Source organism: Loxodonta africana, chromosome 13, assembly GCF_030014295.1.
Source record: "Loxodonta africana isolate mLoxAfr1 chromosome 13, mLoxAfr1.hap2, whole genome shotgun sequence".
Taxonomy (NCBI): Eukaryota; Metazoa; Chordata; class Mammalia; order Proboscidea; family Elephantidae; genus Loxodonta; species Loxodonta africana.
Window position 1 is genome coordinate 77,260,516 of NC_087354.1, and position 26,406 is coordinate 77,286,921.

Genomic DNA, 26,406 nt, shown 5'->3' on the forward strand with positions numbered 1-26,406 from the left:
TCAAGTTCAGGTTTTCAGTACCATGAATGCTGTAGTAAGGACACCTCCTTTTGAATGGAGAAAAGCTTAGGGTAAAAACTAATGTTTGTAATGGGCTTGTTTTTCATTTTAAAGTTGAATACCAGAGAAATTTTATTTAAATCAGTGTATTAAACACAGCGTGACCAAAGTAAAAGAGGGGAAAATCAATCAGTGAAAGACTGCCAACAGTAAAGAAAAAGGGTAGTGGGAGAAAGGCTTTTAAATAGCTCCAATAGAGTATGTCCAAAATAGAGCCGTCTTGTCTGGGAATGTTGGTAAGTTATTATACTACAGCTTCTCAACAGCTGAGTGCAGGGCCAGGTGTCAGTGAAACTGGGAGGTGCTACGGGCCGGAAAGCATATTCAAATACCTATTGTTCTATAAGGAGCCCTGGCGGTGCAGCGGTTAAGAGCTACAGCTGCTAACCAGAAGGTCAGCAGTTTGAATCTACCAACTGCTCCTTGGAAACCCTATGGGGCAGTTCTATTCTGTCCTGTGGGGTGGCTATAAGTAGGAATTGACTCAACAGCAGTGGGTTTGGAATTGTTCTATAAAGGAGGGAGAAAGGCTTGTTGTTGTGGGGTACCATCGAGTTGATTTTTGACTCGCGAGGATCCCATGTGACAGAGTAGAACTGCCCCACAGGGTATTCTAGGCTGTAATCTTTACGGGAGCAGGTCACCAGGTCTTTCTCCCGTGGAGCCGCTGACGGGTTTGAACCACCAACCTTTTGACTAGCAGCTGATTACTTAATCATTGTGCCACCAGGGCTCTCCTCTGTTCTATAATACATTTTACAAATTACAGAAAAATAATGCAAATGTAAAGAAAAAAAAGAAATTACAAAAAAATTGGGCTGGTAAAAATAAACACACTAAAAATAAAAAAATTAAAAAAAAATAGAGAACTATAAATCATTTATGTTTAACTGGTTGAAAAATACCACATTAGGAAGTAGTTTCTCCTTGAATGAATGCCTTCTTAAACAATATTTCAAAATATTTAACTTCTAAATGAGAGTACCAACTTCTTCCAGGTGTTTTTGCTAGTTCTACGAATTACGCTCGTGAGTGAATTTGATCATAATTGTTGTTGTTGTCAGTTGCCATTGAGTTGGCTCCAACTTATAGCAGCCTTATGTATAACCCTGGTCCTGTGCCATCCTCACAGTTGTTGGTATGTTTGAGACCATCGTTGCAGCCACTGTGTCAATACATCTTACAGAGGGTTTCCCTTGTTTTCGCTGACCCTCTACTGTACAAAACACGGCATCTTTTTCTAGCAATTGGTCTTTCCTGATGATGAGCCCAAAGTAAGCCAGACAAAATCTTGCTATCTTAGCTTCTAAGAAGCATTCTGGCTATATTTCCTCCAAGATTGATTTGTTTGTTCTTCTGGCCGTATGTGGTATATTCAGTATTAAGTCTTAACTATGACTAGGTATTTCCAACTTACCTGAGTATAAAGAGAACTAACTTCACACACACATACGCCCACCCACCCACCCACCCACACACCTAAAATGTGAAGAAATCAGTTTGTCCAAAGTTAAAAGTTGTTATTATCTGTTACACTGAACTTTTATTTTTGACGTGAACTTTAAAGTATTTCTAATCCTACTTAGAGGGTCCCCAGTTGCCCCAGCCTACCAGAGTGGATGTGGATCCTTCTTCAAAGCAATAAAGCTGGGATAACAAAAAGCAGCCGTTGTCCTCTATCCTCACCCTGTGCCAAGCTCAGCCTTTTGGGAACCAAAGAGCAGCCACCCCTTCAATCGCAGGAGCTGTGGAATCTAACGCCCTTTCAAAAGAATCAGGCCTCCAGGAAAAAACGTTCTTAGCTGTTTGGTTTGTAAATGTCCCCACCTTCTGGTAAGTGCAGAGCTTCCTTTCAGGCCTCTTTCATGAAACCCAGGCAATGCTGGCCCTATACAGATTCCTCACTTTGGCAGTGCCTTGCCTCAGTTGCTTTCTCTACTCAGCAGCTTAAAGTCTACCACAAGATTTGGGCACCTAGATTCCGATTCATATCCAAATCAATTCCACAGACGTATGACATTAGGATCCTGGAAGGATAAGAGAGGCCTTTCTCCCCGCCAGATGGTCCACCCAAAAAAACCCAAACCAAACCCACTGCCGTCGAGTTGATTCCGACTCGCAGCGACCCTATAGGACAGAGTAGAACTGCCCGATAGAGTTTCCAAGGAGCGCCTGGCGGATCTGAACTGCCAACCTCTTGGTTAGCAGCTGTAGCACTTAACCGCTATGCCACCAGGGTTTCCAAAAGGTCCATAGTTTCTCTATTTAAAGAAAATTCAAACAAATCAACAACCTGACAGACTGAACTAATGTGGCAGCTTTTTTGCAAAAAATGACCCAGAAATGCTGTTTACAGCATAAAACATTTTAAATGCACAGCTGACTTAGGTACAAAGAAGAGCAATCTCTAAATGCCAGAAACAGAGAGAAGTGAAGGCCACAGAAGCAAGCATGCCAGCTGAAGCTGCAGAGATTTGGCTGACAGGCAGGTGCCGTGCCGGAGGGGCGAGCACAGGTACCTGACAGGAAACTGTCCTTGATAACATAGGATCTAACATCAAACCAAGGTTCCTGCTAAGGCCAGGATCTCAAAGGGATGGGCGCTCTGTGAAACAGGCACTAGAAAAACTCCAACTTGCTCAAAAAGACAATAGAATAGTATGATAAAAATCTTTAGATAAGCAGTCTGGAAAAGCAAAAAACAAAATAAACAAGCAAACACCAAACCTCTCCCGTAAGAGTTCATATATGCCATATATGGATTCAGAGTCCAAACCTATATTATTCACATAGAACAATGATCTTTAAGGCCCCTCCAAAATATAAAAATTAAAATTCAGTCTAAGACCAGTGATGCCTCTGGCCCTTTAGGCAGAAGCAACCCAAAACTGCTTTACAGGAATATTTAAACAACCAAAGTCTCACATATTGCCCACAGGACAAAAAATCCCTGCCAGAAGATGAACTCACAACATAAACTATAACAAAACATTCCACATGAGTGTTAAAAAAAAAAAAAAAAAAAATTCCACATGAGTGGTAAAAAAAAAAAAAAGTCTGAAATAGATAATATGTAAAAGAAGCTATAGAAAGCTTAAAGAAAGGATAATTTTTTTTAATGAGCGAGCAGATTTTTAAAAAATGGAATCTTATACATACTGAAGTTAAAGAAATGAAAAATACAGTCATTAAAATCAGAAATCATTGCACCACAATCATGATAGTGCCTGTCAAGTAAGGACTCCCCCCTCCACCCCCATCCCCTCTACACTGAGTGGTGGGTTATGAAGGAATTTAAAAGCATAACAGAAGTTTAAAGTTGCTATTATGGGAAACAAGGAGTGACAGAAGCGTCTGAACGTTAAAATGACATGGTGAAAGTTATATTTAAAGATAATTGCCCTTGCAGCAGTGTGGCAGATGGATTACAGGACTAGAAAATTTTAATATGGAAACTAGTTATTGTAATCCAGGAGTAAAGTAATGAGGTTTGTACTAAGGAGATAGCAATAAAAATGGAAAGAATTAATTTGAGGACATTTTAGAAGAAAATAATACAGAGGTGGTGATTAATTGTATTTATAAATGAAGGAGAGGCTGCATCATAGATGATTTCTTAATCTTAACTAAGATAATTGATGGTCCAGTTGACACCAAATTGACTTACACCACGGGGGAAGTGCCACCTAGAAAGAGGTATAGAACTGTAACTCGGGTGAAAGGGCATTCAGAGATAGTAGGATAAAGCAACTATGGACTCCATTAAAATGTGGCTTTTAAAGGAGTGTTTTGAGTTTATAAGGTTACTGGTAAAGCATGTTCAAAATGCAGTCACTAGCCCTCAAATCTAGAAATCAGAATATCTGGGTAAGAGCCTGAAATTAACCAAGGTGATTCTGATGCAGGTGGTCAGGGAATACTCTTTGAGACACTCAAGAGAGCAGAACAAAAAGCCTAGAATTTAGCTAGAGAGATCCTTAGAAGTCTGAGGAGGAGGAAGGGCCATTGGAGAAATCTGAGGACTCATTAGAAAAGGCAAAAGGAAAACTATACTATAACTGAAGGTAACAGCCAAAGAGTGAGGGGGCATCATGTACCAAACAAATGATAGGAGTCAAGGAGAGCAATGATGGAGATAGCATCTAGTTAGCCATCCTTCTGCTTTCACCCTGTTCATATCCTTTTATTTCAGGCGTGTTTCTTATAAACAACATACGGTTGGATTTATTTTGAAATCCGTTCTGATAATTTTTGTCTTTTTTCCCCGAAATTTTATTTATTTTGTTGTTGTTGAGAATATACACAGCAAAACATACACCAATTCACCAGTTTCTACATGTACAGTTTAGTGACATTGATTACATTCTTTGAGTTGTGCAACCATTCTCTCCCTCCTTGTCTGAGTTGTTCCTCCTCCATTAACATAAACTCACTGCCTCCTAAGATTCCTATCTAATCTTTTGAGTTGCTCTTGTCAATTTGATCCCATATAGATAGTTCTTAAAAGAGCATAGTGCTCAAGGCAGTCCTTTTTTTGCTAGTTAAGCTAAACCGTTACTTGGTTTTAAGATGACTTCAGGGGATATTTTTGGTTTAAGGTTTAAAGATAATCTCAGGGCAAAAGTTTCAGGAGTTCATCCAGTCCCCATGGCTCCAGAAAGTCTGGAGTCCATGAGAATTTGCAATTCTGTTCTGCATATTTCCCCTTTTGATCAAGATTCTTCTACATAATCTTGGATCAAAATGTTCAGTAATGGTAGCCAGGCACCATCCAGTTCTCCTGGTCTCACGGAAAAGAAGGCAGTTGTTCATGGAGACAATTAGCCATGCATTATATTTCCTCCTTCTATTCCTGACTCTCCTCCTTCCTTTCTTGCTCCAGGTAAACAGAGATCAATTGTGCCTTGAATGGCCACTTGCAAGCTTTTAAGACCCCAGGCACTATGCAACAAACTAGGAGGTAGAACAGAAGCACTAAGTACTTTATTAGGCCAATTACCTGGATTTCTCATGAAATCATGACCCTGAGTACTACTTAGCCAGTAGAGAAATGAAGTCTTGATACATGCTACAGTATGGGTGGAGCTTGAAGACATTGTGCTGAGTGAAATAAGCCAATCACAAAAGGACAAATATTGTATGACCTTGCTTACATAAAAAGACAAGAAAAGGCAAATGTACAGAGACCAAAGTTTATTAGTCATTATCAGGAGTGGGAGGGAAGGGGCAAAAGGGGGTTAATGGTAATAGAAAAATCACAAGATTTAACAGTAGGGTTGCACAGCCTATTATAATTGCTGTCAATAAGTTATACACCTGTAAAAAGCTGAATTGGCAAAAGTTGCGTGATAGATATATTTACGAGTAGCTAGCTGCTGAGGCTGCTTATGTACAATCAAACACCTAACGGGATTCGGTTCCTCGATCGGAGGTTTAGGGTCATGGTTTCATGGGACATACCAGTTAATTTCTGTCTTTTAACTAGAGCATTTTGTCCATTTATAGTTTCTGAAGTCTTTCCCAGTCTAAATCTGATATTGGTACTTGATCTCACTCATGTTAACATATTTTCTCATGTGTTTTGTGATTTTTTTTTTTTTTTTGCGGGCTTGGGTCTTTATCTGAGAGAATTCTTTGAACCCTGGGAATGAAGGTGGATCCTCTGGACAGTGTTAGGACTTATTTTGCCCAAGTGCCCTAGGTCAATACCACTCTATACTATTTTAAACTAAATTCTTGGCTTGATTCGCTGACCCTCACAGCCTGTAAGCAAAAGCCTTGCTCTCTGACCTACCGATCTTGGGTTCGCCAGACCCTGTGGCTACATGATTCAGGAGAAGCCTCTAACCTGATTCACAGACTTGGGATGTTTCAGCCTCTACAATCGCGTTAGCTCTTTCCTTGATAGAAATCTCTTTCTATATATATATATGTATTAATATGCTTTATTGGTTTTGCTTCCCTAGAGAACCCAGCCTAAAACACATTCTAACCTGGCAATCTCTAATCTGAAGCGGCCTTAATGAAGGCGACTACATCTTTATTCAGGCTATTCGCTTACTGCTTCCTCCTCTTCTAGAAAGCTGGCAGTACCTGAGAGTTTCTCCCTCTGGTCCTTTCTGGACAGGACCGAAAACAACTCATGCCAACTCTTCCTCACAACTGAAAAACAACCAAGTATTCTTGGCCCTACAAACTCTTGGGGTGCAATTTGTTTCCACCTCAGAAACTTCTCCTTTATTCTGCCATCAGTCATTCCCCCCTTTAGATTTCTCAGGTGGGAGTCAGACATAAGTCTACAGTTATCCCCAAACTTCAGGGAACACAGCATGCTCTGAGTAGTCCTGTTAAATCCTCTTTCTTTTAAGGTAAGGTGTAAGTGGTATAGGTACCACACACACTGGGGGGCTGGAGGGAACCTGTAACTCAATAACATCTCTCTCCAAATCATCAATGCTTTTCTCTCCATTTTGTCAACCTTTTAGTCTTTTGACTGAGCCCTGGTGGTGCAGGGGTTAAGAACTATGGGTGCTAACCAAAAAGTCGGCAGTTTGAATCCACCAGCCACTCTTTGGAAACCCTATGGGGCAGTTCTACTCTATCCTATAGGGTTGTTATGAGTTGGAAACAGCTTGATGGCAATGGGTATACCTTTGACACAGTTGGTAAAGTTCAGAAGAATAATAAAACTGGTTTTCAGGAATTTCCTTTGCAAACCTGCATGAAATCTAGTATCCCTGTGGAATGCAGACTAGGCTATGTATCTCAGTGCCTCACCCCAAATTCAAACTTTAATATCTTGTTACAAATGCTTACTAATTTCCATCTCCACATCTTCATTTATGTTGCTCACTTTTCCTGAATCACTATGTATTCATCTCGTTCTTGCCTAGCCAAATCCAAGCTATCCTGTCTGATCCAGCTCAAGCTTCACCTGTCCCATGAGCTCTTCCCTGACTGCTGTAGATTTTACAGAGCTCTCTCCTAAAACCCTGTACTCTCTGCAGGCATTACTGGCATCAATACATGGATTTTGCCCTTAAGGTTTCTTTTTCGTGGAAGACACATACAATGTCACCTTAACAACAGAGTAACTATATGGCCTGCAAACTTGAGTATAAGCAAGTAAATATCTGAAGGTATCTTTTTTTTACAAAAACGTGCTAACTTAATTTGAGCCCAGGAGAAGTAGAAAAAATATTAGCACACCTATACTGGTCCACGCCATGAAAGTTAAGGCAGAGAGATCCTTAGCAAACAGGCTTCCATTATTTCAACAAAAAAAAAGAGTGATGCAGAGGGTTGTTAAGTCAATAGACTTTAATATTCTTGTTCTAGTGGCAAGACACCTTTATGTTGTGAAAGGTCCATCAGGGCACTTTAACCTGATGACACTAAACATTATCTCATTCCCCTTTTTAAAAATCAATACTCATTGATAAACTTCTCCAAATCCGATTCGTATTTTCCATGGTGTGTCTAGAGGGAGAAATGGGCTAGACATGTGCAAAAAAAAAAAAAAAAAATGGTGTGGGGACAGAGTCTGACTTCTCTCTTCACAAGTCAGAAGGAGAATCAAGATCAACAGCCCTAGGCTGATTCCTATGAGGCAGAGGTCAGACATGCCTCCTCTCTCCGCCATCTTTACCAATTCTGACACCAACTGTCCCTTCCACAGCACTCTCTACTTCTCTGCTGGGTTCCATAATTCATTGTAATGGTCACAGAGAACTCACAGACAGTACTCACAGTCACAGGGTTTACTAGGGAAGTAACAGGTTATACAATTCAGGCTCAGGAACACTCAGGACGGCTCTTCCATCAGGACAGCCTCTTCCCAGCTGTACTCAAAGGCATCCCTCTCTCTGGCCCCTTGCCCTTTGCCCTGCCCAGGCAATGGTTACAAAGCTCTTCTGGCACTGCCAATAAGTGCTCAGAGACACCCCACTCTGCCAGTAAGCCTCAGCCCAAAGGCACTCAGATTTTGCAATCCGTGGGCTGGGAAGCCCATCATGCCATCTCCTGTCATCTCCTGCCTTCGTTTCTCTGCCACTGCTTGTTGAGTTCTCGCTTTCTCTCTCTGTCTCTTGGTTCCAGGTCCAAATGTTGCCTCTCCACTCCTGGCTATTCTTCCTTGTTGGTGGTGGGATCTTCTCTTTCCTACCTCTGGGATGGCTCTTTTCAAACCCAGCAGGATGGCAAAATGGACCAATCCCCTTTGCAGGCCACAATTATCCTATTTGCACAATCCCACCCCATCACTTGGGTGGCAGTTACAATACCATGGTGAGAAAGGCCACACAAAAGCAATCTATCACATTGTAACATGAAACCACAAGAATTAAGTTCCTGTGATAATTGTGTTTTTTTACTATAATCTGGTAATTGGTATTCAGTTTCACATATAAATTGAATGAGCTTCCATGATAAGATAATTATATATGGAATACCACCTCGTGAAGCCTCTTAGGAGCCAGACAACTGATCTTCTCCTGGTGAATAATTCTGCACGGCTGTGTGTGCCCACACTTACGGTATTTTGAGTTTGGAAATGTAATTATTAACTCTTTCGCTTTGTTCTTTATGTATTATTGTTGTCTACCCAGGTAGATTATGAGCTTTCTTGGGCCAGAACTCCACCTCATTCTTTCCTTATTTACTTAGCAATCTTTTATCATGCATCTACTGTGTGCCAGGAACTGCGCTAGTGACTGAGAAGGCAACAGGGAGCAGGACACAGAGTGTCCGTGGGGCACAAACATTAATCACGTGATCATAGACTGTGTAGTTATAGTCAGTGAGAAGAGCTATGAAGAGAAGCTGCAACAGAATATAAAGCCAGCTCCTCACTGACTCCATGAAAAGGTGACCTGTAATTGAAATCTAAAGGATGAGTAGACCAGTAACTAGGTGAAGATACGGGGATGGAGACGGGAGAGGAGACGGAGCAATAGAATGTTCTAAACAGAAGGAAAAACACGTGCAATGCCCTATGAAGGGAAGTAGGGTAGGTTCAAGGAAACAAACAGAAAAAGGCTGGTGTAAGGAATGAGTACAGAGATTAAAGAGAAGCGTTATCAGAGCTGAGGCTATAGAAGGAAGCAAGGGCAGGCCGTGAAGCGCCAGGTAGACCATAACAATGATTTCGGTCTTTAGTCAAACAGCCAAGGGAGTCATTGAAAGATTTAAGCAGGGTAACAAAACGATCAGACTTGCTTTTTTATGTTTGAACAAGCATCAATTTTATGCCTACATATATAATACTAGGCCTCCTTGGAGCCAGTAACTACTTTGTTCACCTCAAAAGACAATTTTGTGTAGTAAAACAATTTCTACTAGAAATCAGGAAATTGTTGGTAATTTCTTTGAAGAAATACACACCACTTAGAAGGGAGTATTAGGATAAAGCCTGTCCTTCTATATACTGGAATGCCTGGGTGATGCAAACGGTTAAGCACTCAGCTGCTAACTGGAAGGTTGGAGGTTTGAGTCCACCAAGAGGCACCTTGGAAGAAAGTCCGGGTGACCTACTTCCAAAAGACCACAGCCATCGAACACCCTGTGGAGTCCAGTTCTACTCGGCCACACATGGCTCATCATGAGTTAGAATTAACTTGACAGCAACAAGTTTGTTTTCGTTTTATAAATACGCATATATATGTGTGTGTGTATGTACATATATGTATATACAGAGCCCTGGTTGCACAGTGGTTAGGAGCATGGCTACTAACCAAAAGGTCGGCAGTTCAATTCCACTGGCCACTCTCTGGGAACCCTATGGGGGCAGTTCTACTCCATTCTATGGGGTCACTATGAGCTGGAGTCCACTCAACAGCAACGGGTTTTGTTTTTTGGTTTTTTACACTGAATGTTTTAAAAACATTCACTTTTTTTTGCAACATCTGACTATAAAGAGGAGCTAGAAAACTTACGTACTTGAATCTAATATTCTTAAATAAAAAGAGTTGTCTATTAAGGGTTAAAAGGCAAGAAAACATATAGCTGTATTGTACATATATTTGCTACACATATAAAAAAATAGATTAAAATGTATCTTTACATATGTAAAATAAATAATAAAACAAATAGCTCTTTTTGCTCATCTACTTATCAGCTTATAATTAATAACACTGTATCTTTAAACTTAAAAGTACAGTGACTAAATTATTGAGCTCTCCTTTTTTTTTATTAATAACTTTTATTAAGCTTCAAGTGAACGTTTACAAATCCAATCAGTCTGTCACATATAAGTTTACATACATCTCACTCCCTACTCCCACTTGCTCTCCCCCTCTTGAGTCAGCCCTTTCAGTCTCTCCTTTCTTGACAATTTTGCCTGCTTCCCTCTCTCTCTATCCTCCCATCCCCCCTCCAGACAAGAGTTGCCAACACAATCTCAAGTGTCCACCTGATATAATTAGCTCAATCTTCATCAGCGTCTCTCTCCCACCCGCTGACCAGTCCCTTTCATTTCTGATGAATTGTCTTCAGGGATGGTTCCTGTCCTGTGTCAACTGAAGGTCTGGGGAGCATGGCCGCCGGGATTCCTCCAGTCTCAGTCAGACCATTAAGTTTGGTCTTTTTATGAGAATTTGGGGTCTGTATGCCACTGATCTCCTGCTCCCTCAGGGGTCCTCTGCTGTGCTCTCTGTCAGGGCAGTCATCGATTGTGGCCGGGCACCAACTAGTTCTTCTGGTCTCAGGATGATGTAGGTCTCTGGTTCATGTGGCCCTTTCTGTCTCTTGGGCTCTTAGTTGTCGTGTGGCCTTGGTGTTCTTCATTTTCCTTTGCTCCAGGTGGGTTGAGACCAATTGATGCATCTTAGATGGCCGCTTGTTAGCATTTAAGACCCCAGACGCCACATTTCAAAGTGGGATGCAGAATGATTTCATAATAGAATTATTTTGCCAACTGACTTAGAAGTCCCCGCAAACCATGTTCCCCAGACCCCCGCGCTTGCTCCGCTGACCTCTGAAGCATTCAGTTTATCCCGGAAACTTCTTTGCTTTTGGTCCAGTCCAATTCAGCTGACCTTCCATGTATTGAGTGTTGTCTTTCCGTTCACCTAAAGCAGTTCTTGTCTACTGATTAATCAATAAAAAACCCTCTCCCACCCTCCCTCCCTCCCCCCCTCGTAACCACAAAAGTATGTGTTCTTCTCAGGTTTACTATTACTCAAGATCTTATAATAGTGGTCTTATACAATATTTGTCCTTTTGCCTCTGACTCATTTCGCTCAGCATAATGCCTTCCAGGTTCCTCCATGTTATGAAATGTTTCAGAGATTCGTCACTGTTCTTTATCGATGCGTAGTATTCCATTGTGTGAATATACCACAATTTATTTACCCATTCATCCGTTGATGGACACCTTGGTTGCTTCCAACTTTTTGCTATTGTAAACAGAGCTGCAATAAACATGGGTGTGCATATATCTGTTTGTATGAAGGCTCTTGTATCTCTAGGGTATATTCCGAGGAGTGGGATTTCTGGGTTGTATGGTAGTTCTATTTCTAACTGTTTAAGATAACGCCAGATAGATTTCCAAAGTGGTTGTACCATTTTACATTCCCACCAGCAGTGTATAAGAGTTCCAATCTCTCTGCAGCCTCTCCAACATTTATTATTTTGTGTTTTTTGGATTAATGCCAGCCTTGCTGGTGTGAGATGGAATCTCATCGTAGTTTTAATTTGCATTTCTCTAATGGCTAATGATCGAGAGCATTTTCTCATGTATCTGTTGGCTGCCTGAATATCTTCTTTAGTGAAATGTGTGTTCATATCCTTTGCCCACTTCTTGATTGGGTTGTTTGTCTTTTTGTGGTTGAGTTTTGACAGAATCATGTAGATTTTAGAGATCAGGCGCTGGTCGGAGATGTCATAGCTGAAAATTCTTTCCCAGTCTGTAGGTGGTCTTTTTACTCTTTTGGAGAAGTCTTTAGATGAGCATAGGTGTTTGATTTTTAGGAGCTCCCAGTTATCGGGTTTCTCTTCATCATTTTTGGTAATGCTTTGTATTCTGTTTATACCTTGTATTAGGGCTCCTAGGGTTGTCCCAATTTTTTCTTCCATGATCTTTATCGTTTTAGTCTTTATGTTTAGGTCTTTGATCCACTTGGAGTTAGTTTTTGTGCATGGTGTGAGGTATGGGTCCTGTTTCATTTTTTTGCAAATGGATATCCAGTTATGCCAGCACCATTTGTTAAAAAGGCTATCTTTTCCCCAGTTAATTGACACTGGTCCTTTGTCAAATATCAGCTGCTCATACGTGGATGGATCTATGTCTGGGTTCTCAATTCTGTTCCATTGGTCTATGTGTCTATTGTTGTACCAATACCAGGCTGTTTTGACTACTGTGGCTGTATAATAGCTTCTGAAGTCAGGTAAGGTGAGGCCTCCCACTTTCCTCTTCTTTTTCAGTAGTGCTTTGCTTATCCGGGGCTTCTTTCCCTTCCATATGAAATTGGTGATTTGTTTCTCTATCCCCTTAAAATATGACATTGGAATTTGGATCGGAAGTGCATTAAATGTATAGATGGCTTTTGGTAGAATAGACATTTTTACTATGTTAAGTCTTCCTATCCATGAGCAGGGTATGTTTTTCCACTTAAGTATGTCCTTTTGAATTTCTTGTAGTAGAGCTTTGTAGTTTTCTTTGTATAGGTCTTTTACATCCTTGGTAAGATTTATTCCTAAGTATCTTATCTTCTTGGGGGCTACTGTGAATGGTATTGATTTGGTTATTTCCTCTTCGGTGTTCTTTTTGTTGATGTAGAGGAATCCAAGTGATTTTTGTATGTTTATTTTATAACCTGAGACTCTGCCAAACTCTTCTATTAGTTTCAGTAGTTTTCTGGAGGATTCCTTAGGGTTTTCTGTGTATATAATCATGTCATCTGCAAATAGTGATAACTTTACTTCTTCCTTGCCAATGTGGATACCTTTTATTTCTTTGTCTAGCCTAATTGCCCTGGCTAAGACTTCCAACACGATGTTGAATAAGAGCGGTGATAAAGGGCATCCTTGTCTGGTTCCCGTTCTCAAGGGACATGCTTTCAGGTTCTCTCCATTTAGAGTGATATTGGCTGTTGGCTTTGCACAGATGCCCTTTATTATGTTGAGGAATTTTCCTTCAATTCCTATTTTGGTAAGAGTTTTTATCATAAATGGGTGTTGGACTTTGTCAAATGCCTTTCCTGCATCAATTGATAAGATCATGTGGTTTTTGTCTTTTGTTTTATTTATGTGATGGATTACATTAATGGTTTTTCTGATATTAAACCAGCCTTGCATACCTGGTATAAATCCCACTTGATCAGGATGAATTATTTTTTTGATGTGTTGTTGGATTCTATTGGCTAGAATTTTGTTGAGGATTTTTGCATCAATGTTCATGAGGGATATAGGTCTATAATTTTCTTTTTTTGTAATGTCTTTACCTGGTTTTGGTATCAGGGAGATGGTGGCTTCATAGAATGAGTTGGGTAGTATTCCGTCTTTTTCTATGCTTTGGAATACCTTTAGTAGCAGTGGTGTTAACTCTTCTCTGAAAGTTTGGTAGAACTCTGCAGTGAAGCCGTCCGGGCCAGGCCTTTTTTTTTTTGGGAGTTTTTTGATTACCGTTTCGATCTCTTTTTTTGTTATGGGTCTATTTAGTTGTTCTACTTCTGAATGTGTTAGTTTAGGTAGGTAGTGTTTTTCCAGGAATTCATCCATTTTTTCTAGGTTTTCAAATTTGTTAGAGTACAATTTTTCATAATAATCTGAAATGATTCTTTTAATTTCATTTGGTTCTGTTGTGATGTGGTCCTTCTCATTTCTTATTCGGGTTATTTGTTTCCTTTCCTGTATTTCTTTAGTCAGTCTAGCCAATGGTTTATCAATTTTGTTAATTTTTTCGAAGAACCAGCTTTTGGCTTTGTTAATTCTTTCAATTGTTTTTCTGTTCTCTAATTCATTTAGTTCAGCTCTAATTTTTATTATTTGTTTTCTTCTGGTGACTGATGGATTCTTTTGTTGCTCAGTTTCTATTTGTTCAAGTTGTAGGGACAGTTCTCTGATTTTGGCTCTTTCTTCTTTTTGTATGTGTGCATTTATTGATATAAATTGGCCTCTGAGCACTGCTTTTGCTGTGTCCCAGAGGTTTTGATAGGAAGTATTTTCATTCTCATTGCTTTCTATGAATTTCCTTATTCCCTCCTTAATGTCTTCTATAACCCAGTCTTTTTCCAGAAGGGTGTTGTTCATTTTCCAAGTATTTGATTTCTTTTCCCTAGTTTTTCTGTTATTGATCTCTAGTTTTATTGCCTTGTGGTCTGAGAAGATGCTTTGTAATATTTCAATGTTTTGGACTCTGCAAAGGTTTGTTTTATGACCTAATATGTGGTCTATTCTAGAGAATGTTCCATGTGCGCTAGAAAAAAAAGTATATTTTGCAGCAGTTGGGTGGAGAGTTCTGTATAAGTCAATGAGGTCAAGTTGGTTGATTGTTGTAATTAGATCTTCCGTGTCTCTGTTGAGCTTCTTACTGGATGTCCTGTCCTCCGAAAGTGGTGTGTTGAAGTCTCCTACTATAAATGTGGAGGTGTCTATCTCACTTTTCAATTCTGTTAAAATTTGATTTATGTATCTTGCAGCCCTGTCATTGGGTGCATAAATATTTAATATGGTTATGTCTTCCTGATCAATTGTCCCTTTTATCATTATATAGTGTCCTTCTTTATCCTTTGTGGTGGATTTAAGTCTAAAGTCTATTTTGTCACAAATTAATATTGCTACTCCTCTTCTTTTTTGCTTATTGTTTGCTTGATATACATTTTTCCATCCTTTGAGTTTTAGTTTGTTTGTGTCTCTAAGTCTAAGGTGTGTCTCTTGTAGGCAGCATATAGATGGATCGTGTTTCTTTATCCAGTCTGTGACTCTCTGTCTCTTTATTGGTGCATTTAGTCCATTTACATTCAGGGTAATTATAGATAAATAAGTTTTTAGTGCTGTCATTTTGATGCCTTTTTATGTGTGTTGTTGACAATTTCATTTTTGCACATACTTTTTTGTGCTGAGGCGTTTTTCTTAGTAAATTGTGAGATCCTCATTTTCATAGTGTTTGACTTTATGTTAGTTGAGTCGTTACGTTTTTCTTGGTTTTTATCTTGAGTTATACAGTTGTTATACCTCTTTGTGGTTACCTTATTGTTTACCCCTATTTTTCTAAGTAAAAACCTAACTTGTATTGTTCTATATCGCCTTGTATCACTCTCCATATGGCAGTTCAATGCCTCCTGTATTTAGTCCCTCTTTTTGATTATTGTGATCTTTTACCTATTGACTTCCATGATTCCCTGTTATGTGTATTTTTTTTTTTTAATTAATCTTAATTTGTTTTTGTGATTTCCCTATTTGAGTTGATATCAGGACGTTCTGTTTTGTGACCTTGTGTTGTGCTGATATCTGATATTATTGGTTCTCTGACCAAACAATATCCTTTAGTATTTCTTGTAGCTTTGGTTTGGTTTTTGCAAATTCTCTAAACTTGTGTTTGTCTGTAAATATCTTAATTTCGCCTTCATATTTCAGAGAGAGTTTTGCTGGATATATGATCCTTGGCTGGCAGTTTTTCTCCTTCAGTGTTCTGTATATGTCGTCCCATTCCCTTCTTGCCTGCATGGTTTCTGCTGAGTAGTCAGAACATATTCTTACTGATTCTCCCTTGAAGGAAACCTTTCTTTTCTCCCTGGCTGCTTTTAAATTTTTCTGTTTATCTTTGGTTTTGGTGAGTTTGATGATAATATGTCTTGGTGTTTTTCTTTTTGTATCAATCTTAAATGGGGTTCGATGAGCATCTTGGATAGATATCCTTTCGTCTTTCATCATGTCAGGGAAGTTTTCTGTCAGGAGTTCTTCAACTATTTTCTCTGTGTTTTCTGTCCCCCCTCCCTGTTCTGGGACTCCAATCACCCGCAGGTTATCCTTCTTGATAGAGTCCCACATAATTCTTAGGGTTTCTTCATCTTTTTAATTCTTTTATCTGATTTTTTTTCAGCTATGTTGGTATCGATTCCCTGGTCCTCCAGATGTCCCAGTCTGCATTCTAATTGCTCGAGTCTGCTCCTCTGACTTCCTAGTGCGTTGTCTAATTCTGTTATTTTATTGTTAATCTTTTGGATTTCTACATGTTGTCTCTCTATGGATTCTTGCAACTTATTAATTTTTCCAGTATGTTCTTGAATAATCTTTTTGAGTTCTTCAACAGTTTTATCAGTGTGTTCCTTGGCTTTTTCTGCAGTTATCCTAATTTCATTTGTGATATCATTAAGCATTCTGTAAATTAGTTTTTTATATTCTGTATCTGATAATTCCAAGATTGTATCTTCATTTGGGAAAGATTTTGATTCTTTTGTTTGGGGGGTTGGAGAAGCTGTCATGGTCTGCTTCTTTAAGTGGTTTGATATGGATTGTTGTCTCCGAGCCATCACTGGGAAACTAGTTTTTCCAGAAAATCCGCTGCGCCCAGTCCAAATCCCTAAGGGATGGTTCCCCGGCTTGGACGCTGCTCTTTCTGCTCCAAGACCAGTCACTGCCTCCCAGGGACTTCTCCTACCGGCTGCGTCCCCCGCCGCCCGTGGAACCGGCTGGTCCCCCTCCCGGGGTTAGTTCAGGGGGGTGGAGTAGCTCTCTGTGCTTGTGCCGTACCTGACTGGTACGCTGGCTCCAGGCTCTGGAAACAATCGCTGCTTCCCCGTATTAGTTCGTTCTCCGTCTCTAAATCTGTGTTTGTTGTTCAGGGTTCGTAGATTGTTATGTATGTGATCGATTCACTTGTTTTTCCGTGTCTTTGTTGTAAGAGGGATCCGAGGTAGCGTCTGCCTAGTCCGCCATCTTGGCTCCGCCCTCTGAGCGCTCCTTTTTTATCACACTTGCAAATTATCATTTGCCACCAGCGCAGGGGACCAACTTTAACTTTAAAAAATAGACACTGATTCATTTAAGGAGCACATGTCATTTTATGTTTCAGTGACTGAGGGCTTGGATTTATATATACTGCCTGTAATGTGCAATAATATTTGCCTATGCTCTTCATCTTGTCAATTTTTATTCAGAGAGAGGAAATTGCTGGGGCAATTTTTTTACTATTTGATAGTTAAAAAAAAAAAGACAAAAGGCCTTCTCTTAATTAAAATCTAAAATAGATATATTATCATGTTCTCCTGCTAGTTAAGAAATACTAACTTTCAGAATCAAATCTTCTGGAAAAGGTGAGATACTCTTAACCAAGATTGTAATTCATGGTTAGAAAACAATCTGTAGGTCCTTACTAAAACTATAAGCTACTGAGTAGTTAAGAAGAATAAAAACAAGCACTGTATCACGGTCTGCACCAATCATAGTGTCTATAAATGTGTTTGTTCTCCAGGACAGAAGCAGACCAAAAACTATGGGCTATCAATATCCATTTCTCTTTGGTTATATATTATTTATGAAATTTCTCTGTATTCAGTTTGTAGGAATATAGAAACTTATTCCCCTTATGCTATTTATTTTACACACAAATCTTGGTACCTAAGTTTCAGTGACTGAGATGACTAGAATGGATTCCAAAATCCTATCTCATACTGACAACTAAAAAAATTTTTAAGAGAAATGTACTGTTTTTGTAAAATTCCACTAAATTCTATTTATTTAACTGAAAAAAAGTAGATAAATCAACAGATAACTTGGTATTTCAAACAGGCTTATATAGAAGTCAAAAAGAGAAAGTTTTTCTACCACATTTAGTTGACTCAGTAGAACCTGTATTTATCTTAGGTTGTCATTAGTTAAAATAAGGTCCATTTTAAAATAATGAAGAGTCTTGAAATGAAAGTCCAAGAAGTAAATTCAAGTCTCAGGTTCACACTAAGTTCTTGACCAAATCACTAAGACACTTAGGGTCTCAGTCTCTAAATTTGCGGATGGACATAAAAATATACATACGTACATAAAAACGTAAGGCTCAAGTAGCCACTACATGAAAAAAACTTTGAAAAGTATTATTATCTAAAACACGGCAGTACAGTAAAAGACCACAGGTCTAGGAATTTGGAAGTGGGGTTCAAGTTCAATTCTGCCATTTACCACCAAATCCATTTCAGCCTCAATTTCCTCCTGCACTAAATGAGGGAGCAGATTTGTAAAGTTCCTCCCATCTTTAAGACTAGCTGATCTTATACTGGAAAGGCTAATGAGATAATTCTCTAGTATTTTTCGTTTGTTTCTTATGAAAGTGACATGTACTGATTAGGTGCTCATGATTCATTTTAGTCTTCTGTCTTATAAATAAAGATGGTCTTCATTTATTTGGTGTGAGCAGGCTCACATCCTTATGAAACAGTATTAACGTATAGCTAATTTTTTTTTTTTTTAATACATTTCCAGGTAAGTGGAAATCATGAAGAATTGTAACCATCACTGCATAGGACAAAACCTAAGCATTTAACTAACATTAGAAAAGAATCTGCCCTTAAATTGAAGAAAAAGTGTCTGTGCTACATGACCTATTAAAAAAAAAAAAAAAACCCAAAGCCAAACGCATTGGTGTTGAATCAATTCCGACTCATAGTGACCCTATAGGATAGAGTAGAACTGCCCTCATAGGGTTTCCAAGGAGTGGCTGGGGGATTCCAACTGCCAACCTTTCGGTTAGCAGCCAAGCTCTTAACCAGTGCACCACCAGGGCTCCATGTTAAAATCCACATACCCTACACACAAATGATTACAGCTAAACACAGAGGCACAGCTCCCCTTGTCTGGCAGTTTGACTCATTCAGGTTATCCTTTTTAAATTACTTGTTTTTCTGTAGCAACTAGGATTTTGTGTATATCACAAATAAACAAAGATTAGTCAATAAGCCAAGCATCCTAAGTTTATGACAGCAGGGCTTTTTTTCTGCTTCATTTATTGACAGCCCCAAGTACCTAAAACAGTACCTAGTACGTAACAGGCACTGAATGTTTATCAAATGGATAAACTTGTGTCCCTTTTCTGCCCTGAATAGATAAGCTATTCTTTTTTTTAGAAACTGTATAGAGTTTTCTTTATATCATTAAATTCTATAAAAATAGGGAAACCACAAGAATTTAACCAAAGTTAGTCCTAGTGAAAGGTGTGGTTGGCGGGTACTAAGTGGCCAGCACAAGTGCTTAAAACCCAGCTGTCACCCTGAACTTCCCTGAATTAGAAGTTTCTTTCGGTGTAAAATTACTAAATAAACAGGACAAACACAAAAGCTAAACGACTGCTCTTTTCATGCTACTAAAGAAAACACTTTAAACAATGAAGAAAAAATTACATATAATTCAAAAAATGAGACTAGAAATCCATGGAAAAGAGCTATTAATAAATGTGCCTCTTGTGTTTCCTCTTTTTAAAACTCAAAACATTGTGGCCTGCCTCAAGCCCACATCAAAGGGACCTAGCTAACTGAGAATAGGAGAAACGGAGGCTGAAGTCAGTATCTCTCTCCCGGTGCCTACACACATTTCACAAAAATGTTCTTTGAACCAACAACAAACTTAGAAAACCAGAAACAGAACAGGAAGATAAACCCACAAGAGAAAACAACCATGACATTGCCACACCCCTTCCAGTTTTATCCCAAACATTTTTCCTACCAGATGAATACAATAAGTCTAAAAGCTCTATTTTTAATCCATGAGTCTTGGTTGTGGCACAAATAGACCAATGGAAAAATCTCTTGTCTTCATGGAAGCATGATCCTAAAACATAAGGTATACAAGCTTATAAAATAGTATGTCTGGTATAACCTGAAAAACCCAAACTTGTTGCCATCGAGTTGATTCTGCCCAGTAGGAACCTTACAGAACAGAGCAGAACTGCCCCATAGGGTTTCCAAGGAACGACTGGTAGATTCAAACTGCCGACCTTTCGGTTTGTGGCCGAATTCTTAACTACTGTGCTACGAGGGCTCCATGTCTGGTATCAGAGGCATTAAAACGAATGGGTGAATGAACCAGTGAACAAATGAATGGAAATCTCAGAAAGAATTTTTGGGTAACTCAGGAAGAAGTGACAATGTATAATTTTCTCATTAATCATCAATACTATCATATCCTAATACTATATAGCTATATTTTTCTTTAACCTACCTAAGTAAGAAACCAACCCAAACCCACTGCCACTGAGTTGATTCCGACTCATAGAGACCCTATAGGACAGAGCAAAACTGCTCCATAGGGGTTTCAAGGCTGTAATTTTACGGGAACAAATTGCCACATCTTTCTTCCTCAGAGTGGCTGGTGGGCTTGAACTGCTGACCTTTTGGTTAGCAGCGGCACTTTAACCACTGAGCCACCAGGGTTAAAAAGTGAGGGGGGTAATTTACAGGTGCTGAGACTGACTTGACGAATTCACATGGTATAGGGCAGGGAGTTACTCCAGAAGAGAAAAGAATAAATGCAGAGGCAAAAGAAGGTGAAAAAAAGAAAAGTGACAGTTCAGGTAAGCTGGAGAGAGTCTGAGGAAAAGTGAGATAGGTCATGGAGTCACCTGCCATGCTGTGATGGGAAAAGAGGATTTAAAACGGAGTTTTGCTCTGGGTTACCAAGGAAACCTCTTTGCAATTTCTTAAGATGCTGTAGTAAGGATTGAAATCACTTTTCAATTATTTCTACATGTTATTTACTCATTTTCCCACAAATATTTATTGATAGACGTAGTTTCTTGAGACTGTGTTTATACTGGCAGTCTCTGTCAAGACAGGCCTTACAGTGGAAGCAAGAAAACCCAGCTTTAAATAAGTTATAACAATAACAACAACAAAAACAGATTGAGAAAAAGAAAACAATATCTGTGTACTGCTCCTTGCCTTATTACTTGAGAATATCTTCATTTAAATCTGTTTGTATGCATGGCCTGGAATTCTCCCTTGTACAATACTACCCGTTGTACATAATAAATCAAAAAGCTCTGTTTTTAATGCATGAGTCTTGGTTATGGCACAAATAGACCAATGAAAAATCTCTTGCCTTCAGGAAAACATGAGGCTATAACACAAAGTACATACACTTAAAAAATAGTGCGTCTGAGCCCTGTTGGCACAGTGATCGACTGCTAACCGAAAGGTCACCAGTTCGAACCATCAGTGGCTCAGAAAGAGAAAGATATGGCCGTCTGCTTCTATAGAGATTTACAGCCTTGGAAACCCTATGAGGTCGCTATGAGTTAAAATCAACTTGACGGCAGTGGGTTTGTTTTTACTATGTATAATATTACCCATTGTAGAAGTCAAGTCGATTCCGACTCATGGTAGCCCCACATTTCAGAGTAGAGCTGCATGCCATAGAGTGTTTGGTGGCAGACCTTTTTCTGTGGCATCACTAGGTGGGTTTGAATCACCAACCTTAAGGTTAGCAGTCGACCGCAAACTTTACACCACCCAGAGACCTATAAATGTGTTTTGAGCTCTAGAGAACCAAGAGATGAACTTCTGGAACTCAGCTGCTCACACTGGAGACTGCCTATTTATTAGACAACTTTTTTTTTTTCCTCATAGTCACTGGTGATACTGCTTAATTTTCTTCTAAAGGTTAGAATAAAACATTACCAAGCCTCATGCATTTCTCAAGAGTTGTGATTAAGTACAACCACATTCCAAGCAATGTTGGACTGAGAAATGTCTTCAGCCTAAATGGACCAGCTTCAAAAGAGCCAACAGCGATCACCTGAGGCTAATTCCATTACAAACCTGGTCTCTGCTTTAAGGAAAAATGACCATGATACTTCCCTAGGTAATGACCCACAGAGAATGTTCTCCACGATTCACAATGGCATTTGGCTTATACCCTGTGCCAGGAATGGAACCATGTGGCTGACCATAGCAGCCGAGATCTATTCTGAAAACAGGATACAGAACAGCTCATTCTTCAAAATCCTACAGAGGAAAATGGATGACAAGTATGTTGCTGTCTTTTAAAAACAATCTGCTAGATGCTTTGAGATTCCATGCCCTGATTATTGCTGACCTATATTTTTTAGGCAATGCTGGTGCCCTAGGGGGCCTGATGATTTGACAGGCAGCTAAGGCCTTTGGCTAAGATGAATTTTGAGAAAGCCAAGATAAGCAGACTAACTTCCTTAAAAAGTCTTTCCTGATCTTTGAAATGTTAAAAGGGAACGCCTCAGTGCATTGTTTTGAGCAAGGAAAGTTTTGCCTTCTAAAGACTGCAGTATAAACAATTAATCCCCTGGCCCATCACATACGCCAGATGAAGCACACTTTCCAGGCCAGAGCTGCGATTCCCTACCTATCCCAGCTGTGAGAAAAAACCAACTAACATGATAGACGGCATTCTCTGTGTAAATTCTTGTTTGTCTGTAATGAATATAATCACTGCAAAGGATGTTGTAAAGACTCAATAAGACAATACACAGAAAAGCCTAGAATAGTAGCAGGCCAAAGGTAATGCATTGCCATCACCATCACAATAGAAATCCGGTCCACCTATTGCTCAGATTAGGTTATTTAAGAAGAAATGCAAATCAAAAATTCTATTTCTTTTTTCTAACTTTTCTTGCAGCCTCATTTTCAGACAAGATACCTTGTCTGATATACTTGATATACTTAATATCTCTAAGTACATCAAAAGTACAGTGTAATATAATATTATAAATTTGAGGTTTTATATTTTCTTGTAACCAAGTATTTCACACAATATTAACAATAAACCAAAAGGAAGGAGAAGTTAACCTCTTAAAAATATTATTTCTAAAAGACTCTCGGTTTGCCCACCGGGCTTCTTTGGCAGATAGACAATTACTATTCTGGAGAACTGAAAGGGGCTTTCGGTATCATTTAAAAACAAGGAAACTAAGGCTCAGAGAGGCTAAGAACGTATCAGACCTACAAGAAAAGGGCTGATGCTCTTTGCATTAATATGATCTATTAAGACATTGAAATGATGCTGTCATCCTTAGATGACACGATTGTACAAATGGAGGGAAATGAACACTTGCAAGATAAATACTATTAGCAAACTATTCTCTGTAGTTTATTGAGCTTTATCCTCACAAAAACTTTGAATGTAGGTATTATTACGCCTACTTTAAAGGCAAGGAAACTGAGGCCAATAAAGCTCACCCGCCCAGCAGGAGACAAAGCGGGCACTCAGATCTCAGGTCTGCCTCCCTACAAAGCCCTGGCCCTTTCCAAGATACCTGGTTGCCTTCTGGGAGTTGAAGCAAGAACTGCACTATACCCCAGCTACTGGAAAGATCACTTTTTCTCATTTTCTGGCTGTTAAGCAGAATCTATTAATTTCAGAGGCAATTTTTTTCAAGATGACATACCTGTTGTGGAGTCAATGGTAAAAAGGGATGACAGGTCTCCGGGGACGAGCTCATAAGCCACTGTTCCATATACCCCAGAATCCTTGTCGGTGGCAAGAGTACTGATGATCCCAGTGCCTGGCTGGGTCTGACCACTGATGCTGGTCACGTAGGTTGAGGGGTTAAACACAGGTCGATTATCATTCATGTCCTCCAGTTCCACACGAACAAAAGCTTGGGCGCTTAGCCCACCCTGTGGGGGGAATGAGCAGTGATTACAAATGAATCTCTCCTGAACGCTGGGATATGGAATAACTGGCAAGGATCCTAGAACAGACTTTTGAAGCAATAAAAATATATGTATATTCATTTTACTTTTAGCCTAGAGATAAGTTGATGAGTAATAGCATGGTATCTATGCTCCAGCCCTGAGTTTTAAACATTAATGAGATTACCCACTTAAAGCTCCTAGAAGGTAATAACTTCAGAGTGGAGGCCAAGGATGTTCAAGGGAAGTTGACCTGATTTAAAAAAAAAACAAAAAAAAAACTCACTTTCACCTTCAAGGTAATGTTTAACTGAATGTTGGTAAGTGCTAAAGAAAAGGGTATAGGGAGAATTGGAGGCGGATGCAATTTAAGTCGCCATGGAGCATGGAGCCGACTCTGACTCATGGTGGCCCCATGTATGTCAGAATAGAGCTGTGCTCCATAGCATTTTCAATCGCTGATTTTTTGAAAGTAGATCGCCAGGGTTTTATTCCAAGGCACTCTGGGTGGACTCGAATCTCCAAGCTTTCAGTAAGCAGCCAAGCGATTTAACTGTATGCACCACCCAGGAACTCCTGAAGGCCTCTTGGAGAAGGTACCATTTGAATAAAGCCCGACCTACAGGAGGCAGCTAGACTTCAGTTATCTGGAGGAAAAGCACAGCAGAGGGAAAGCAAGCACAAAGTCCCTGAGCAGGAGTGTGCCTGGTCTGTTCAGGGAACAGCAAGGGAGCAGAGGAGGGGACTGAATTCAGTGGGGGGCAGGTGGAGGGAGGCCATGTAGACTCTGAGGGCCTCTGTGAGCACCATGGCTCTTGCTGAGATGGGAAGCCCATTGGGGGGGTTTAACTAGAGGAGCAGCTTGATTCAACTCGGATTTTAACAGTGTCACTCTCGCTGCTGACTGACAGGCGGCAAGCGTGAAGGAGGGAGAGCAGTTAGGAGACTATTACAATAATCAGGCCTGGAGTGGATGGCTGCCTGGATAAGGAGTGAAGGTGTTGATGTTGTTGGGTACTGTTGAGACAATTTTCAACACAGTGACCCCATGTGACCAAGTAGAACTGCCTCATAGGGTTTTCTAGGCTGTAATCTTCACAGGAGCATATCGCCAGGTTTTTCTCCCAGGGAGTAGCTGGGTGGATTCAAATCCACAACATTTCGGTTAGCAGCCAAGTGCTTAACCATTGCACCACCAGGGAAGGTTGTTGTCATTTTTGTGTGCTGTCAAGTTGATTCAGACTCATAACAACCCTGTATGACAGAGTAGAACTGCCCCCTTGGGTTTCCTAGGCTGTAATCTTTATGGGAGCAGATCACCAGGTCTTTTCTCCTGTGGAGCTGCTGGTAGGTTCAAATCACAGTCCTTTTGGTTAGTGCCCGAGGACTTAACTGTTGTGCCACCAGGGCCCCTTACCAGGGAAAGTACTTATCCTAAATACTTAGGACCAAATTTGTTTTAGAATTCTGAATATTAAGTTTCAGAAAAGTAACATAATGTATAAGGTGGTGAGAAGTGGACCTCATTCTGTTGGTACTGTTACCTCCATCTGAAAACAAGAATGAAGAAGAATAAACCAACAGAAAAGAATCCTCTGCAGTTTTTATTTTTCTCAAGTAGAGCATATGTTCCTACTTTAAAGCACAATTTTCCACTTCTTTCTGGTACATTCTGACACTTTCATCTTTGACAAAAGTCCCTGGTAAGTCACAACAGCCTGCCTTTTCTCACTCGCTTATCCTCCTCCCTCCTTTTTTTCTTTTAATGTGGCAGGAGACAGAGCAAAGAGGAAAAAGAAGTACCGTGAAGGAGAGGGCTTGGCGAGAGGCCGCAGACGGGCTGCTCTGAGCGGACGTGGGGGAAGCGGAGGGGTGAGGGAGGGCGAGAGAGAGTACTGCCAGGGGCGAGGTTAACATTGAGCCGGAAAATAGCTTTTATCCTCTGAGACTGCATGTACCCAGGCTTTGGTGGCTAAAAAAGAATTGGGAAATACTTCTTTAATAACAGTGCAATTTTCCATACTCTAAGTTGAATTAATTACCACCCCTCGGGTCACTCTGTCATACTGCGGTGGCTTGTGCATTGCCATGATGCTAGAAGCTACACCACTAGTACTTCAAATACTAGCAGCGTCAACCATGGTAGGTGGGTTTCAGCAGAGCTTCCAGACTAAGACAGATGAGGCAGAAAGGCTGGAGACATATTCTGAAAATCGGTCCATGAAAATCATGTGGATCACGACAGTGTCTGTTCAAATACATGAGTACGGTCAGTGCTGGAAGATGAGTCATTAGGTTGGAAAGCACTACACAAAAGCCACAACAATGAACTCAAAAATGGCAACACTTCCCAGTCCTCTAGCCAGGACTGGGAAATGTTTTGTTCTGTTATACATAAGGTTGCATGAGTTGGAGCCAGCTCGAGGGCAACTATGACAACAAAGTTGGATAAAAGTGCCAAGACTCTGCCAGTTACAAATCACAGTAAGACAGATGGGGGCTAACTATGCTTGCAATAAAAACAGTGGCAGTTCCACCCAGTCTGTGTGCTCAGAGTGCAGACTGGCAGCGGATCTAAACAACGTAAGGGTCTCCCTGCAGATGGAGTGGAACGAGAGGGAACTGTAGGCTGAAGGCAAGCGGGTAGAAATGCTCCATAACATCTGACAGGCCGCTGTGCCTCCAAACCGCCTTCCTTCTTGGCTTTGCCTTCCTCTTCACCTTCTTCTCCTCTTCCTTTAATATTTCTCCTCAAGCT

At 40.1% G+C, this 26,406-nt stretch overlaps 1 protein-coding gene across 1 annotated transcript in view; it reads right to left on the minus strand.

Moving 5' to 3' along the window:
• The window catches only part of DCHS2 (dachsous cadherin-related 2), a 387,869-nt gene that overhangs the window by 138,865 nt on the left and 222,598 nt on the right, over positions 1–26,406 (minus strand). Inside the window, exon 3 of the mRNA XM_064267620.1 lies at positions 23,402–23,633. Coding sequence (XP_064123690.1) covers positions 23,402–23,633 — 232 coding nt within the window. The remainder of the gene's footprint in view (positions 1–23,401; positions 23,634–26,406) is intronic.